The sequence below is a fragment of the Necator americanus genome, chromosome V (assembly GCF_031761385.1).
Source record: "Necator americanus strain Aroian chromosome V, whole genome shotgun sequence".
NCBI lineage: Eukaryota > Metazoa > Nematoda > Chromadorea > Rhabditida > Ancylostomatidae > Necator > Necator americanus.
Window position 1 is genome coordinate 2,395,949 of NC_087375.1, and position 18,014 is coordinate 2,413,962.

Genomic DNA, 18,014 nt, shown 5'->3' on the forward strand with positions numbered 1-18,014 from the left:
GAACTTTTTCGGGACGTAAATTTAAACGGCTCCCATTTAAAGAGTCATCATCTCGACTGCAAGCTCTTAGTTGGCTCCACAAACAGCCTACAATCCGTAAACCTTTCGAAACTCGTCAAGGTACGCAAATATTTTTCCGGAACTAGCAAAACCTTGGCGAATGCAGCGGAGACGGTAAGAAGTTCCCCTGCGGCTGCACTGCTGCTCCGGTTCGAGACCGCCCCCGAGCCAACCAAGCCTTTCATCCCACCGGGGTGGATAAATTGGCACCTGATTTCTCTGGGAGGATAAAAACACTGACTTGACACATCGGCTAGCCACCGAAAGTCATTTTACAGATTAAAGACGAGTTCGCAATTCTCAAGGATTCTGGATTGAACTGGATGTTGTGACAGATCCCAAGCCAAAGTTCGAATGAACTGTTTGTGTGAGCAAGGATTGATCTACATGAAATTATTCGTTTATTAATTATTAATCATTTATTATTTTTTATTTTATTTATTTTATTTTTTATTTTATTATTCATTTATACGTCGCACATAAATTTACTTCGTCAATAAGATTTCTGTAACCGCTTCTCCAGTCCTCCTCTTTGTTTAACAGTAAGGAAAGGTTTAAGTGTCCTATCTTTTTAGAGTCTTTCCTGATTATTCCGGATTCTGTAGCTAGGAAGACTAGCAATAATAAGAATAGTTAGATACATACTTAGGTACCATATTTTATTTTGAAGAAAATTTAATTGAGCTTTCTTTCACCTTTCCCTACGTTTTTCTGATTTATTTCTAATGAGGTGTTACCTTGATTGACGTCTCTATAAAAATTTCTTAGCATTTTTTTGTTTATGAATGTCTGCATGTCATCGGCGATCAGTACGTTCGTATAATTGGAAATTTACTTTCGCTGAACCACAGCCAATCAGAATATTTGTGCGAATTCATAAGATGTTACTTTCATAAATGAAACAAACTTCCACATTTTTAAGCGATGCATAAATCGTTTATAGTAAAAAAGAAACACATCACACTCTCTTTTTCTTCTTCGCGTACTCCTGTGACATGGGACCCTGAAAAATGTGTATGCTAAGTCCTAATAAGAACAACAGAAAACTGGCTCGTAACAAAAGCCTGAAAAGAAAAAACATGTGACCTGTACATATCTCCCTGGATCATCTGCTGTTCTCGGTGGGCAAGGACAGTACCCGGCATCAGGTCCAGGAGCGCCGTCTGACCCGGGTGATCCAGGTTGGCCATCATTTCCACGACCACCGGGATTGCCATTTCTGCCAGGCAGTCCGTTCTAAATGCCAGTTTTGAGTTTTTAGAACACTTGTGAAATTGTGGATGTAGATTACGGTATACTCACGTTTCCATTAGCTCCATCATTTCCTGGGGATCCATTCTTTCCTGGAGAACCAGGTGGCCCAGGTGGTCCAGGTGGACCAGGGCCGCCGGGACGTCCTGGTTCTGGTCCCTCAGCATCTTTGCCCGGACTTCCAGGCTGTCCAGGCGATCCTGGCAGTCCAGCTGGTCCTGGATCTCCTATCGGACCAGGCGTTCCTGCGCCACCATCATTTCCAGGAGGTCCCAATGGGCCTTTTCCACCAGGCTGCCCAGGTGGGCCCTGGCTACCAGGACCTCCAGGTTGTCCGGGAGGACCGGGTGGGCATTTGATGCACTCCGTCGGCTTACTGGGCATGGTAGTTCCAGGGATACCAGGTGGTCCAGGTTTTGCATCTGGTCCTGGTAGACCGTCATCTCCTCGTTCACCGGGCGCTCCTGGTGGACCAGGTGCACCAGCGGGGCAGTTTCTCGGCTGAGTGCCACAGTCTGGAAAATCAATTCATAGGAGTATAAGCGCTACCAGGAAGAAAATAGGCACTTACTGCAAGAGGCAGCCCTCTTGTCTCTTCCGAAAAGGGATCTTAAAGTAGCTGAACTTCCACTGTTACTGCTAGAGAACTGTGTCATTAGTAGACGTTCCCATGTGTCATCTGCAACCACCTGAAAGGAATTATTTATAGCGGCGGTGGTGAACGAATCTAAGGGTCGAACGGTGCTGTTTTTCTCACGTACGGACCTTAATTTCTTTCATATTCGATTCAATTTCGTTTTTCATATCGTCAATATCTCGGACAATTGCAGCGACTCCAGCCAGGGCGACAACAACGGCCACTGCGGCTGCCACCGACGCGACTCCGACTGTCGTCGTCATCCTGGAGAATTTTTTTTTAGAGAAAAAGTAGTGAAAAACACTGCTTTCGAGCTAAATATCTTCAAGAAATAAGATTCGGATAATTTTAAAAAATTTTTTAAAACATAATAAAAAAAGTAAAATATATAAAATTATATAATAATATAAATAAAATATATAAAATATAATTTTTTCGGAAAAAGTGGTGGAAAGGCACTGCTTCCGAGGTAAATATCTTAAAAAAATAAGATTCAGATAATTTAAGAAAATATCTTTGAAAATAATATTAAAAAAATATATATAATATAAAATATATATAATAAAAATAAAAATCTTAAGGGAATGACTGGGCGTTTATTTTTTTCTCCTCATTAAGAGAAAATGGATTTAAATAAAAATATAATTGACGTAGATCATAAATAAATAAATAAATAAGTGAATTCGTTCCTGATTACATAAAGACAACTGTAGACGTTTTGTTGTGGTCCTGGTTTTTATATTCTAATGAAGGTCATCGATTACAATAACACGTTACACTACAAAACTGATAATCCGGTCAATGACCAGCGACTAATGTGGTTGGTTGCCAATAATGCTGCTACGGATTACAGCTACTTATGACCTTGCGTGGTATGATAATATCAGAGAACCTCAAATCAGTTACAAGCTTATTACCAAGGATAAAACATCTGATAAGGATAAAGTTGGAAAATTTGAGCCGTCATAACCTTTGAAAGTGGTGCAAATGGAAACGGTGGTTCTTAAAACAGAAATATTCCAACTATCATAGATTTTACGAACATATAGCTAAGTTATTCATTCATTACTGCTCTTATAATAAAAATAGAAATCTTAAGATCTGACCTGACTGGATTAAGGTGTGAATAGAGGTTAAAACCTTAAAGGCATCACCAAACGAATTTGGGCTGGTGCGTGTTTTAGGTGGGTTACGCCTATGCGGGATCGTAGATTATGGGGAAGGTGATTCCGTCCATTTCTTCTTAATTCCCGTAAAAAAACGGCTCCGAAGATGCGGCGCGTGCACAAGGCTGGTGCGCTCCAATCGAACTCATAGTAGAAAATAGCGCCCCGGAACGCTCGGAGCCACATCCTTTAAGTGTACCAATCCATTTGGGATGTGCTAGTGCGATTTAATCCCAAATTACCTTGATTACTTTTATTATAAGAAATGGGGATAAGTTGCTTGTCAATAGTCAATAGATTGTTGTTTGTCAATAGTAGTCATATTTCGATAATCAACAACAAAGCAGCAAGATAGAGAAATGTTAGAGTCACATCAAATGGAAAAAGATACGTGACATAATTTTTGTGGGTGGATTTTAAGAGAAAAATTCTTAGGGAGCAAAATCGGTGCAACTCTTCTTCACTCTTGCTGGACCAATCCTGTTTTCTTCAGATGCTTAAGGTAACAAACTTAAAAATTAGGTGATGGAGGACGTAATTGGAGGAGGTAATTGGGTTACAAACAAACAAATAATCTAGTTAGCATTCGGCTGCTTATCGGATACCTTAAGGAATGTGTAGCTAGACTAGAACTACTCAAAGTGGCTCACCAGTCCTTTTAACACAAAGAAATGGCTAACTGGGTCCCGCTTTGAAATGTGCATTCAGCAACCTGCTCAGGCTTATCGCTGGAAGATCCTATGGAGGCAGGAGAGGAGAGGAGAGGAGAACGAGGTCGGAGTAGATAGAGTGGACGCAAGAAGAAGGTTATCCAGTTTTTCTTTCCAATGCTTTCAAACATAGCTCAAATTACAACATCACAACGCTGCATTCCCTTATTTATTTTGATTAATTCTAATTTTTTTTCATTTCTCTTATTTATTTTGATTAATTTCAATTTTATTCATTTTAAAGTTCATAGTACCAGCGACGACTGCTTTTTCTTCCTATCCAATATTGGAAGGAAATATGTGAAGAAATTTGTCGTTATTAAAAGAGCAATCAACTTTTCCGTTAACTAATGGAAATCCAGAGTGGTGTTGGTTATCTCTCCTCAAGGTTTTGATGCATACCTCATAAAACCTCATAAAAAATACTGCGATGAAATGAGGTGGCTGCAGCACGAGAACTTTTCTTACTCTTCTAAGCGGAAAACTGACCTGTGCAACATACGAGTGCAATAATATAAAGCCTAATTAGAAATTTGAATGTGAAGCAAAATTCTTGCTCAATTTTAGTCCTATTTAGTGATGAGGTTCAATTTCCTGGTTAAAAGCATCACTCCACGAATCTGAGGTGGTACGGTTTTCAGGTGGAGTATTCGTATACGGAATGGGAGACTATGGAGAGGGGGTGATTCCGTCCATTTCTTCCTAATTGCCGTAAAAAACAGCCCGGAAGATACGACTTCCGGCGCCCTATTTTCTAGAAGGAGTTCGATTGGAGCGCGCCAGCCTTGTGTGACATCTTCCGGGCTGCCGCTTTTATGTTGTAGGCAAGCAGGCGAGGATCGATGTAGCGCAGTCGGTTACGGTTCTGCTGTAGTCGGTGCACGGTCGATGGTTCGGAACCGTTCCAGACAAGTACTAACCAAGTCGTTTATCCCTTTGGAGTCGATAAATCGGTACCAGACTTCTCCGGGAGGATAAAAACACTGACTTGATCATCGAGTGGCCCTTAAAAGGTATTGTATAGGCCTACACACGTTCCAAAACCTCAACGATTAGGAGTTGGAGTAAAAACGCGTTGGTGTATCCCAAGTGGATTGATGCGCCAGTGACTTTATCCTTCTTAGATCAATCCAGCGCTGTTTGGCGTTCTCTTTGATCGTGCACTTTGGACTGTGGAAGTCTTGCGGAGTGTTTAATTTTCACACCGTAGGAATACCGTAGGAATGTATGTTCTCGGCTGTAGGATCCACGCTGGTCTCTTTTAGATATCTTCGCGGGAGATGTGGTCATGGTGAGTGGAGGCAATCGTTCTTCCTGGATGATATTGTACCAGCCAGTCAGATCCTCCCTGTAGAACAACAATGATGTCACACAAAGGCTAAAGTTTGATCGTTAATCTGATAAAAATAAGTCACAAAGGATCCTTAGGTATCGATAGAAGAGTGGTTATTCACAGTTTAAGTTACTAGTATTTCTCTTTAAACTGAGTTGAACGGATCAATGGAGTGAGATGTACATTTACTCTTTCAAAATTTCCATGTTTCCGGGAATGTACATAATCAGAGTGTTATTAGGCTGTTCAGGTGGACTTTCATAATTCCCCTCGGCAAGAAATTTCTCGGAACGATTCCACAGTAGTGTGTGGTGTTTTTTTTTTGTTCACCATTTTGTTGTTTTCATTTAAATCTTTTTCATTGTTTTATTTGTTAGAGCTTTAGGGGAAATTTTGATTAAGAAAGGAATGAACAAGGGATTTATCGTGCGCGTTTCTTTGTTGTACGATTTCAAACAAAGTAAAAATGCGGTCGATTGGCATCGAACGGTTTCCGAAGCGTTCGGAGAGGACATTATTTCGGGAGTCCAGCGTTATCGCTGGTTTGAGCGATTCTGGAATGGCGACGATGTCTTTAAAGACGTGGAAGACGGAGAAATAAACGAAAAGAAGTAACTACAGAAGGCTGTCGTCGATTTCGATCCGAGGCAAGAACTCCCATACGATTTCAAAGGTACCAACTTGACCATCTCAAAAATCTTTCACTCGCTTGAAAATACTAATTGTTACTGTAAAGTGTACAGTGTTACTGGGATTATCTGTTGGTCAAGATACGACTTTACTTTCTACTTTGTATACCTTTTCCTACGTTTTTCTGATTTATTTCTTTTCTGATTCAGCCCTAGTAACGTATGTATTGAAATTCTTTAACATTTTTTTTAATTCATGAATAGATCATGCCATCGACCATCGAGTAGGTTCGCGAAACTAGAAATTTACGTTGGCCGGAATCAGTCCGAAAATTTGTCGCATTTCATGAAAAAAATCATTTTGGGAAGAATATCTTCATGTATTAAGGCGATAATGTAAACATCATTTATTAAAGAAGTAAGATCACACTCTCTTTTTCTTCTTCGCGTACTCCTGTGACATGGGACCCTGAAAAATGTATTTGCTAAGTCCTAATAAAAACAACAGAAAATTGGCTCGTAGCTAAAAGCCCAAAAGAAAAAACATGTGACCTGTACATATCTTCCTGGATCATCAGCGGTTCTCGGTGGGCAAGGACAGTATCCAGCGTCAGGTCCGGGACCGCCGTCTGACCCAGGTGATCCTGGCTGGCCATCATTTCCACGACCACCGGGATTGCCATTTCTGCCAGGCAGTCCGTTCTGAATTCCAGTTTTAAGTTTTTAGAATACTCGAGAAATCGTGGATGTAGATTACGGTATACTCACGTTTCCATTAGCTCCATCATTTCCTGGGGATCCATTCTTTCCTGGAGAACCTGGTGGCCCAGGTGGTCCAGGTGGACCAGGGCCGCCCGGACGTCCTGGTTCTGGTCCCTCAGCATCTTTTCCTGGACTTCCAGACTGTCCAGGCGATCCTGGCAGCCCAGCTGGTCCTGGATCTCCTATCGGACCAGGCGTTCCTGCGCCACCATCATTTCCAGGAGGTCCCAACGGGCCTTTTCCACCAGGCTGTCCGGGTGGTCCTTGGCTACCAGGACCTCCGGGTTGTCCGGGAGGACCGGGTGGGCACTTGATGCAACCACCTGGAATGTCTTGTGTGGCCGCCAGTGAAATGCCACGAGCACCGGGTCTTCCGTCATCTCCAGTAAGTCCGTCAAGACCTTGTGCACCAGGTTGTCCTGGCGGACCAGGCGGTCCTGCTGGACAGCCTTGTTGTTGTGTGCCGCATTCTAAAATTGCATTAAGGTTTTCTAGATACAATATTTTACAGAGATATGGAGCAAAAAAAATCCACTAACGGCACTGGGCTTGTCTTTTGTTCCTTCCGAAAAGTGTTTTGAATGTGGCCACCTTCTGTCCGCTGCCTGCAGGGAATTGCGTCATCATCAGACGCTCCCATGTATCATCAGCTACCACCTAAATTTTCTGTGATCTTCCCAGGAGATTTCTGGATGTGGTTTGTGGATGATTTCTGGATTTCTGGATTATACAGTATGCTTACGACATTTCTTTACTTCCTTCATACTCATTTCGATCTCTGATCTCATGTCATCGATATCTCGAACGATCATCGCCACACCGACAAGAGCGACGAGTGTAGCCACGGCTGCCGCAAGCGATGCAGCTCCGACAATCGTCGAGCTCATCCTGGATTTCCTGGAATTTGTGGAGACGTCTGGATCGACGGAAAGGATTTTAATTGGACAAAGTTTTAAACGAACGTTGAATAAACTGCTATCTTTATAAGGTTTTGAAGGTCAAATAAAATTTCCGCGAAAACTGTAAACGAGTGTAATTCGGGCATCGACCTCCATTACGATCGTAAGCCGTGGAAGATTGACTATAGTTATCGATAATGGTAACTAGTTATCAGAGTTGTAGTACTAGAAAAAAAATCACTGTCAACAGAGATCCACGACGATGCTATGCAGGTCAGGTTCTGCAAGGAAAAAATCGCTCAATGTGAGAAAAAAATTTTCTTTTCTTTTTTTTTCTTAAAAAGAAATATACGAAGGTTGCACAAAACGATTGTAGAACATTTGATTGAGAATTTTTCTTTGTCTACGATAAAGCTATTCTTATCTTTAACTTTATTTGAATCTTATTGTCTTCATAAAAAATTGAAATTTTTAAATCCAATTGTTTATTATTATATTAATTAAAATTACTGTTATTATTATTAAAATTCTGTAATATCTTACTATTTTTATTCCTATTATTATAATTCTATAGTACCTCATTATTTTTATTATTATTATTATAATTCTATAATATTATTAAATTCTATAAAATAAATTATATTCTATAATTATTTCCCAGCCATGCATTAACAAATACCATTTATCCGCAAGAGCTTCTTCTTTTTCTTTCAAAAAAAAGTTGAATTTTTCAAAAAACTTTATGTAGGTAGGTAATTTCGGTGATATCTTTTGAATTTTTTCTCACTAATTTATCTCTTAGGCTCTTTCCACTAATTCATCGAAAAACAAAAAGAGGATTTGGTGGATTCAAATCCAGCAGCGTTGAGGTCGCTGAGATACTGTATCCGAGCACATTTTCAGTCAGTGCCGGCTTCATGGCCGGCTGAAAAATTAGCAAATTAAAGTCAATTAAAAATATCTTGTAGAAAACATATAAAAAATATCTTATAGAAATAAAATTATAAGTACTATTTTGTAATTTTTGCCTAAAAAATAAAAAAATCCTTCACTTAGGAGGAGTCCACATTGTTGTTGCTGTGATTTAAACTTTGCACAGAAATACATTATACAAATATTTGTTGCTGGCAGAATGGTAAGAAAAATTAATATGCTTTTTTTTCTGGAAAAATCACTGGAAAAGATCAGAAAATGATGATTGTTAGATTTTCTGATCCGCGTTTTTCTTCCGCATCAAAATATTTTATCACTCTCTATCAGTATCCTGGGAAATCGAACCTACTTTTCATTTCCTGAAAAGTTCCAAGATTCAGGTTCCCGTAGTTTAAATCTCTCCGAAAAATCTTACAGTTTTATATCCTTCATCTCAATTCCCTATAAAAACCTTTTTGACACATAGTTGTGGTAAATGGTGGTTGCTAAGTTACCAAATTTCGTCAAATGAGGTAAACGCTGATCGATGTTTTGTTTTTTGAGTTTCCCCATCGTTTGAAGGCCTCCTGTGGGGTGATGAGGCGCTCGAGAGGACAAATCACTGATGGAATCACGTTTGATTTTTCCCGGCGCTGACAAAGGAGATAATGCCGAAACGTTGGCTGGCAATTAATAAAGAAAAATCAATATTTATCTGGGCTACAGTTCAAGTAAATCAATAAAAAGCCACGTATCCTACATGGAAAACCAAAAAAAGGAAAAAAAAACAAAACAAGAAAAGTGCACAAATTATTACAATTATTAATTCAAATACAAATTTTCATTTCAAAAAAGTGACTAAGATCTAATCTACACAGATCTACAAGACCCAAGGGCGGTCGAACATGGCCACGTTCGGTTTTAGGGGAAGAGTATCTAAAACTCAACACCGTCTTCAACTTGGGACTTTAGCTAGCCTGACTGACTTGGGTCCCAGTTGTTCTTCTACCGAGACGATCATGTAACGGACGAGAGTTCGACAATGGTTTATTTGTTCCAAAACCCAGTATCTTTAAAGAGGTTGCTTTACAGAATGGATTGACCAGATTCATATTCATACAAATAAACGCAAATTATTACAATTATTAATACAAATACAAATTTTAATTTAAAAAAGTGACTAAGATCTAATTTAATAACATGTTCGCCATCATATATGACATGTTTTCGATGCTTAAAGGCAGTAAATAAAGAGATTGACGATGTGGGATTTCAGTAAGAAAAGATAGGATTAGAGGAGTAGACCACGGGAATGAGCGTGTTCACGCTCAATTCCTCTTAATTGTCTTGAAAAACAGCGTGGGATTCGACCTTAGTGATCGTTCTTTCGTACGAGACACGTTAGAACGCGCGCCACACTAAGACACGTGCCGCATCTACAAGCGAGCGGAGCTAGACAGTTTGCGAGATTCGACCAGAGGCCAAGTCAAGGAAAACCAATGGATAGGTTGCTGAGCGAACAGCTTTGCGAGGATCGTGAAGAAAGGTGCCGTTCAAAGGTGCCTCGTAGGAAAATTCGTGCAACGACGCCGTCTCCCACGCTGTTTTTCAGGACGACTAGAGGAGATTGAATGTGAACACGCAGATAGTCCTAATTTACCCTCTGCTATATTATCTTTTCGTGGAAACTTTTCAACATCTTTTTAACATCGTTTTTAACACAGTAAAATGATGAGGTTGGGAAAAAAACGAGGGTGATCAATACATTGATTAATTTAAACAAGTAAATTCTTGTGAACAATGACACCAATCTCCTGCGGTAATTGGTTGAACGAATGGTGACGGCAACGAATCCCCAGATAGAGAACGCTGAGAACGGTAAGTTGTAGCAACGCCTCGATTGTGAACAATGTCTGTAATTGCGGAATTAATTACGTAATGTAAAACTACTTGTGGTATGTTATAAAAATTAATATATAATATTTATCAATACGTATGTTTAAAAAAAGTTCTTAGTTCTTTAAAGTTCTCAATTCTTCGTAAAAACACTGACTTGACATTGCAGATCGAATGGGTCCCGAAAGGAGAAGGCCGAAAGGGTCCCTTATTGTATAGGCAAAGAAGCGTTCATAAAACCCCTACCATTTCGAATAGCAGTTAAACGCGTTCCTGCATCTCAAACGGATTCAGACGCCAGACACCTTATACTTTATCGACACTTTAAAGGCAGCATACCTTTAAAGTTTAACCTTTAATCTGGTGTGGTACGGATTTCAGGAGGAGTATCCGTACACGTGGTCGAAGATTATCGAGAGGGGGTGGTTCCGCTCATCCCTCTCTGCACTGCAAGCAGCCGGCCCTTGAATGCTGTTTTGTACGGTGCCTTCTATTGCAGCGCGTCACCCTTGCACGCGTAGCGTCCCCCACTGCCTATCGGGACAGTCCGAATTGATTTTCGACGAATCGCAAGGCGGAGGCGGCGCAAGGGGTGGAGCGTTGCAATAGATGGTGCAATGGTAGGCTTCGTACAAAACAGTATTCTGGAGGCGGCTGCTTGCAGTGATTCAGGGAGATATGAGCGGAACCACCCCAGTCTCCCCAATCTACGACCCCGTATACGGATACTCCACCTGAAATCCGCACCATTTCAGATTTGTGGTGTGAACCCAAAATCAGAAGCAGTGATTCGGAGAAATAAATTAGCTCTGTGGTCAAAAAAAAAATCTCCGATTGGAAGATTTCCGCGCCAAAAACCGTTCTATAAAAGGTTATTTCAATTGCAATTTCAAAATTTATAGTTGCGTTAACTTTGCATCCTCAATCCGTTTCAGTAGTAATCATACCAACATAAGCAAAAGCATGGTTTTGCTCATCTTATTGACGCAATAAAATGAGTTACGAAAAAAAAACGAAAATGAAAATTAAAAAAAAAATTAAAAAATTAAAAAAGCCGAAAGGTCAGGTAAATAAATAAATGGTTCCATCTAAAAACCTTGCAGCCACACTATCACAAAACATAGACAGAATATGCTGAGGTTTCAAGACAAGAGAACATTCGAAGTGCTTAAAAATTAAAATTTTCCTAAAATTTTCTCATACTCTTCTGAGTAACGTAATTCTCAATGATTTTTCATTTTTAAACTTATGAAGAAACAAAAAACCAAATAGAAACTGATACCAGAAACTTACAGCTGACGCTCGGAGCCGAATAAAATACCAATAGGAAGCGTCCTGAAAATGACGTGGCACAGCATTGAAGGCGTATTTCCCCACTTCTTCCGACGTTTGCATGGCAAGGAACGTGCAGAATCCACAAAGAACGCTTGAAGCGCTTAGCAGCACTCCATGCTAAATAACAAAATTAGGTGTTGAATTCAATTCTTTCACCTATTTTATATCATTTTTTCTTTTTCTATTCCTTTTTCATTATTTATTTTTTAATTAAATAATCAGGAATGGCGGTTCTCTTCCTGTTTTTCTCCTTTCATTCCCTTTTTTCTTATATCCCTATGATTTGTGGTTTCATTTTTCCTATTTTTTTTTACCTATTGCTTTTTCCTATTTCTATCTTTATTCATATAAATAAGCATTAGAACTTACAAGAAAGGAAAACAATTGTGGACTAAATCCGACAATATTTTGAGCAAATTTCGATCCATTCCTGGTGAGAATCGTTGACGATGAGAGAATCACACAAAGAATTGAGGTTGCGTAGAACCATACGGACATCTCCGTGCGAATAAGAAGTTTCTAAACGGTGAGAAATACGGATTTTCGGGATTTGTTGGAAAAGGACATTAAATTGTTAGGAAATGCTGGTGCCGTGTCTTAAAGCCTGTTACGGTAATTATGCTTCCAGAGTAATTAATTCGAAGGAGAACAATCAATGAGAGGGTGAAAAAGCTTCTGAAACGAAATCTTACCATGTCCGGTACCGTATAGTACATCTCATTGGTCACAATGAAATCAAAAATTGAACATGTCAGGCATAATGAAGCAAATCCACAAATCTAAAAAAAATTCGATAATGTAGTTGATAAAATAATTGACAAAAAAAATTTAAAAAAATAATAAAATTAAAAGAATAATAAATAATAGATAATATAAATATAAATAAATAATAAAATTGATTAAAAAAAATTGATAACTAGTAAAAAGTCACTTAAGGGAAATTTTCGTCAATTCTCATTTTAGCAGTTCAGCGAAAGTAACCATAGAAGTTTCATTGTTAAACAGGTAGGGGTTTGATCGGATGAATCACGTTCGATTACATCCTGAAGAATTCGAAGAACACGCCAGAATGTTAAACAATGCATAATAAAGAATTATAACAATTTCGCAACTCGGTTCCAGTTAGAAACACAAATATTAGGAAAACTAATAAATGTTTTCTAGTGTATTTTTTGTATTTTTAATTAGTGTATCTTTTCGCCTTGGTAGAAGATTTTTTTAATTACGAAATTCTTCACAAATCTATTGATTGCTTGATTATTACTGATCAAATCCACTGCCTAAAGCATTTTAAAAAATCTTAAATATATGTAAGAAATCGTCGCAAAAGTTTCGATCAGAGAAAGGAGAAATTTTAACTTATTTAAAGTTTATCGAAATCAGTCTGTGGGCAGAACATTTTTTAAGAGAAGAATCTCTACGTTTTATGAAGAGAAATTCGGAAAGAAAAAGAAGAAAAAAAAGAGAAAAGGAAAATTTGAAGCTACATAGCTGATCAAAACCTCGGGAACCACTCTATTTAGAGTAAAATTTCAATTAAAAAAATTGTGACGAAGTTATAGAAAATAAGATCCCCGTTGGTAAAGTTATTGTGGCTGTAATGAGCAGCAATAAGAAATATGATATGGAGGAAAAAGAAGGTAAAGACGACCAGAAAAAATATGTGTTGTGAAAATCTTGGATTAATTTTCTTTTTTTTTATAGAGCAGTAAAAGAACAATGTCTAAGATCCATGTGAAATAGTGGTGTTTAGGAGAAAATAAAAGAAATAAAATAGAAGCGCCTTGCAGATCAAAACGTGGGGAGATTTTTCCAGAAATAGATCTACTAATAAGCTTTAAGAAACGATAAAAATAGCAAAAAATAACACCAGAACCATAAAAACAGCGCTAAAAAAAATACATATACTTACCGTAAGGATATAATTTATCAGAGTGATGATGAATGAACTTCTGAACATCGGCGGCAACTGAAAATTATAATTGTACCAAAAATTATAAGTGTAAGAATATCGAGAGATGTAAAGGATGGTTCAAATTGTTCATAGCGAACTCATCCAGAAATTATCAAAAGAAAAATTGTAGAAACATGATTTGAAAAACTGTAGAAATGATGGATTTTTTCCATAACATAACGTCCTTAAATGCTGAATTCTATGAGTAATATGGCAATAAAATTGATGATCACAGCTGGGCACCAGAGAGAAAGAAATTCCTCGTGAATTTGCTTGTCACTTAACCATCAATCAATAAAAATGATCAGGGATTATATAGGAAGAGAAGGTCACTTGTAAAACGAGTAGTTACATAAATCTAGACAGCATTGCATCGAAATCTCGTAGATCGAAACTCGGCTGGGGTCTGATTTACTAATTATGCTCTTATCACAAAAAAAAATTAGGAGGAAATATATCTTCTTATTTTTTTACCACATTTTTTTTCTTATTTTTTTTAAATCACGTTTGCAGTACGAATAAATCGTACTCTGCCAGAAAGAGGAATTTTTACCTGAAAGCAGTAAAAGTTAATTTTCTCTTGGAAGCAGTACCTCCCAGAAATAATGACTGATTCCAGAGATTTAATCAATAATATAATTTCAATCGATACCAACAATTCAATCATTTTCAGCAGCTTTGGCTTGCGGGCGCAGATCTCCGTTGATTGCCAATTTGACCTTATTCTATTTGCCAGTGAATAAATTGCACGGATACAGTACCGTATCCTTCTCCCGGGATTTCTAAATTGCTCCTTTTTTCATTTTTTGTTCTCCTTTAATCCACTTGCACAGAGATGAGGTTACTGTACTTAATGAGTTCAGCCCACTGTTTAATTAACCAAAAGTAATCTCTCGAGATTTTTTTTTTTTGACTTCGACGCAGCCTAGGACCATGAGGATCAGGAGTACGAGCCTTGGATTTCTATATAGAAGCGTAAAACTAGAAATAGTGTTTGTTATCAATCAAACAAATAAACAAACCTTTTTGGGTTGTGGATTTGATTTTTAAATTTAAAACGAGAGTCAGCACTACGATATCAGGCATTTTGAGAGAAAAATAGTGGATTCTCCGGAAAAAAAGATTCGTCCCACAAATACGAGGTACGAGGAAAATGATATGAAAATATGAAAGTAGGTCACACAGTAACCGTTGCCGAGCTAACCGACCGACCAAAACCTGCTTAATCAGGTCTGGTGACCATGGAAACAAGGCTAATTGAAACCGTATAGGCGCCGCGCCGTTGTGATTACTGCTTCTGATAGAAAGGAAAAATGGTATGAGTAGGGAAAAATGAGAAAAAAATGAGAAGGAAAGGAAGAATCATCACCTATAACTGCCCTATCCCTATAGGATCCAGCCACATACTTCTCTTCCATCTAAAAAAATCATTCAAAGGTGTAGTTAAAGATTTCTGCGCGGAATCATTACGAGGTATTAGGGACAAATCGATTAGTGAGGTTTTTCTGTACGGATACCCGCAAATACTGTTGATAATCCCTCTGGGGTCAGTGTCGTAAGGTGGTTTTCTTACAAAACCCCTAGAGTTATGTTATTTTCAGAAAAAGTTCAGGAAAAAATGATTTAAAAAAAACACTTCATTATGTGTAAAGTGAGTTTCGAACGTATTAAGATGAGGGAATTGAGGAAATTTTTAGCATAAAGAAAGAGTTATTTTGAAATAATAATAGTAATTGTTAACAAAAATCAACTAATTTGAAAAAGAAAAGCAACAGCAATTATTGGCTCAACTTAGAGCTGTAGCTATTTTTTTCCAATGCGGGGCAATATTTCGAGATCCACGAATCAGGTCAATACCTACCTACACGTTTTGGCTGTTTATTGAATCTCTCGCTTTCAATCGATCAATTTTATGCGTCAGTTAGTTGATAATGGAGAAAAAAAATGTACTTTTCATGTACTTTCAGCCTCGGACACAGGGCGTAAATTCGGAATGACGGATTAAATAATTGCACAGCTTTAATTGAAACATATTCGAAAACTCTCACCAGGCAGTCAGCAGCAAAAGAAATGAGGGTAATGATACTGAATGGTACAGTAAGGAGACGACCTCAGGTAACTTTCTCAGTTTTTTTTTCTTAAAATCGATATTTCTTTTAAAGCAAAATTACTTACTAAAAGTAGGACTTATTATTATCTACTTGTTACCATTTTTTCTTATTATTACTCGTAATATATATTAATATGTAATAATAATATAATGTAACATAAATAAATAATAAAATAATGTATAATATAGTAATATATATAAAATATATGTAATAATATATAAGAAAGAATAGCAACAGCAAATATTGCTTCAATTTAGAGCTGAAATTTTTTTAATATAATAATATATATGGCTTAAATTAGATATCTAGTGGGATTTATTTCCATAGCAGAGAAATTAACCCGTTATTGTTACTGAGGAGTACGGTAATGAAAGAATTCGCTAAAAATTGATTCTAAAATTAAATTTTAAATTTATTAATCAGCATTGAATGGGGAAGGGGGAGGAGGAGGGGGTGGAAATAATTATTAATCAGCGCCAGGTGAGGCAGGGGTCATGTTGTCGCGTAGTAGATGACTTGGTCGGTAGTGCACATCAACTGTCAACAAACACCATACGGTTACGGTACAACAGAGTGCGCGGGTAGCCTAACCAAATAAACGATAGCCCTACTCCTCCTTCTCCTCCAACTGATCCTCTATTCAAGATCCAATAACGTGGACAAAGTTATTGGAAACAGATCGACAGCCTGTAGAAGGAGAATTTTACAGATTTCTGGATATCAAATCTTGATTATAACTTGTCCTCTTATTATTATTATTATTATTATTATTATTATTATTATTATTATTATTATTATTATTATTATTATTATTATTATTATTATTATTATTATTATTATTATTAATTATAATATTATTATTATTAGAGGATTGCTTTTGTATGGTTTTTTTCCACAAAACCACTTAAAAAACCATACAAAAGCAATACTCTAAAATATTTACGAGATTCCACAGAATCCCGGCTTTATGGGCTCGTAATTCTCATTATTATTATTATTATTGGTTTTTTTCCCCAAAATTCATCTCCATAGCATAAATATTATTATTATTATTATTATTATTGTTATTATTATTATTATTATTATTATTATTATTATTATTATTATTATTATTATTATTATTATTATTATTATTATTATTATTATTATTATTATTATTGGTTTTTTCCCCAAAATTCATCTCCATAACATAAATAATAATAATGTAAAGTACGAGCCCATACAGCCGGGATTCTGTGGAATCTCGTAAATATCTTAGAGTATTGCTTTTGTATGGTTTTTTTTGAAGTGGTTTTGTGTTTTGTATGGTTTTTTAAATGGTTTTGTGAAAAAACCATACAATAATAATAATAATTGTGGAAAAAAAGCTTTTGGTTTATTTAACGTCAGGCAAATAAAAAGTCCCACCTAAAAACCTCGAAGGCACACCAAACACCAAACATTATTATTATTATTATTATTATTATTATTATTATTACTATTATTATTATTATTATTATTATTATTATTATTATTATTATTATTATCATTAATATTATTATTATTACTACTAATACTTTTCTTTTTAGCAAAAATAAAGGAAATAAAACCAATGGAACGGTAAGAAAAGGCAATTTCGTAGCTTACCTTACGTATACGACCAGAGTTGTGAAACATCAATGCAAATAATACATTTGATAACGGCGAAGGCGATAAAAGAGAAAGAAAATCAATTTAAAAAAAGCAGCTAATACAGATTTTTTTAAATTTATGACGTGTATTCTCTTTTTCTGGCTTTGTGTTTTTCTTTTCTACCATTTTTCTGCCTCATAATTATTATGCTACAGTATGAGTTTCTTCTGATTTTGTATCTTTTTTACTTCTGATTTAAAAATGAAGACTTATCAGCCAATAATGTATGTGTTCACCAAACAAAAGATAATCCAGTATTTTGTATAGATATCTATATCGCCTAGATAATAAATAACTGTAAATAAACTTATAAATATCTTAATAAATAAGATATCTAAAGATATCTAAGGATACTAATAACAAATATGTATTAGGCTGGATAGAAAGACTTGTCACAATTTTTCCTGCTTTATTTTTTTTTTACTCAGCTTACAATAGGTTTTGATCAATAATATAATCATCGTTATTAATTACAACAGTCTCCCACCTAAGGAGGGGAAGGTCAGTGATCCGTTTCTCCCAGGACTGGGGAGACCGGGAGTGGAAGAAATCGCTGACCGTCCGCTCGACTTCTTCAAACTTTTTCGGTGAAAATTTTCTTAGCTACGAAAGCCTTGAGGGCCCGGAATAAGTGGAAGTCTGAGGGTACAAGGTCGGGAGAATAGGCGGGGGGCGATGGGGCACTGTA

General features: G+C 36.9%; 3 protein-coding genes across 5 annotated transcripts; all 3 read right to left on the bottom strand.

Moving 5' to 3' along the window:
* Positions 1 to 1,018: 1,018 nt before the first annotated feature.
* On the bottom strand, positions 1,019 to 2,211 carry RB195_012728 (uncharacterized protein; the record flags this gene model as incomplete). Of its 2 annotated transcripts, none has more annotated exons than XM_064202236.1 (5): positions 1,019 to 1,124; positions 1,199 to 1,296; positions 1,363 to 1,826; positions 1,883 to 2,000; positions 2,077 to 2,211. In XM_064202236.1, the coding sequence occupies 5 exons, from the start codon at positions 2,209 to 2,211 to the stop codon at positions 1,019 to 1,021; spliced, it is 921 nt and encodes a 306-aa protein (XP_064058116.1). The 2 variants fall into 2 exon arrangements, with proteins under 2 accessions (XP_064058116.1, XP_064058117.1); XM_064202235.1 differs by having other exon boundaries at positions 1,019 to 1,063; positions 1,147 to 1,296.
* A 3,999-nt stretch (positions 2,212 to 6,210) lies between these two features.
* On the bottom strand, positions 6,211 to 7,435 carry RB195_012729 (uncharacterized protein; the record flags this gene model as incomplete). The annotated part of the gene is made up of 5 exons (XM_064202237.1): positions 6,211 to 6,255; positions 6,339 to 6,488; positions 6,555 to 7,018; positions 7,088 to 7,205; positions 7,304 to 7,435. The coding sequence occupies 5 exons, from the start codon at positions 7,433 to 7,435 to the stop codon at positions 6,211 to 6,213; spliced, it is 909 nt and encodes a 302-aa protein (XP_064058118.1).
* Positions 7,436 to 10,134: 2,699 nt separating this feature from the next.
* On the bottom strand, positions 10,135 to 17,311 carry RB195_012730 (uncharacterized protein; the record flags this gene model as incomplete). 2 transcript variants are annotated; one of them, XM_064202239.1, is made up of 6 exons in its annotated part: positions 10,135 to 10,272; positions 11,549 to 11,707; positions 11,960 to 12,109; positions 12,283 to 12,369; positions 13,503 to 13,559; positions 17,282 to 17,311. In XM_064202239.1, 6 exons carry the CDS (start codon positions 17,309 to 17,311, stop codon positions 10,135 to 10,137), a joined length of 621 nt encoding a protein of 206 aa, XP_064058119.1. The 2 variants fall into 2 exon arrangements, with proteins under 2 accessions (XP_064058119.1, XP_064058120.1); XM_064202238.1 differs by lacking the exon at positions 17,282 to 17,311 and having other exon boundaries at positions 13,503 to 13,550.
* Positions 17,312 to 18,014: the final 703 nt, after the last annotated feature.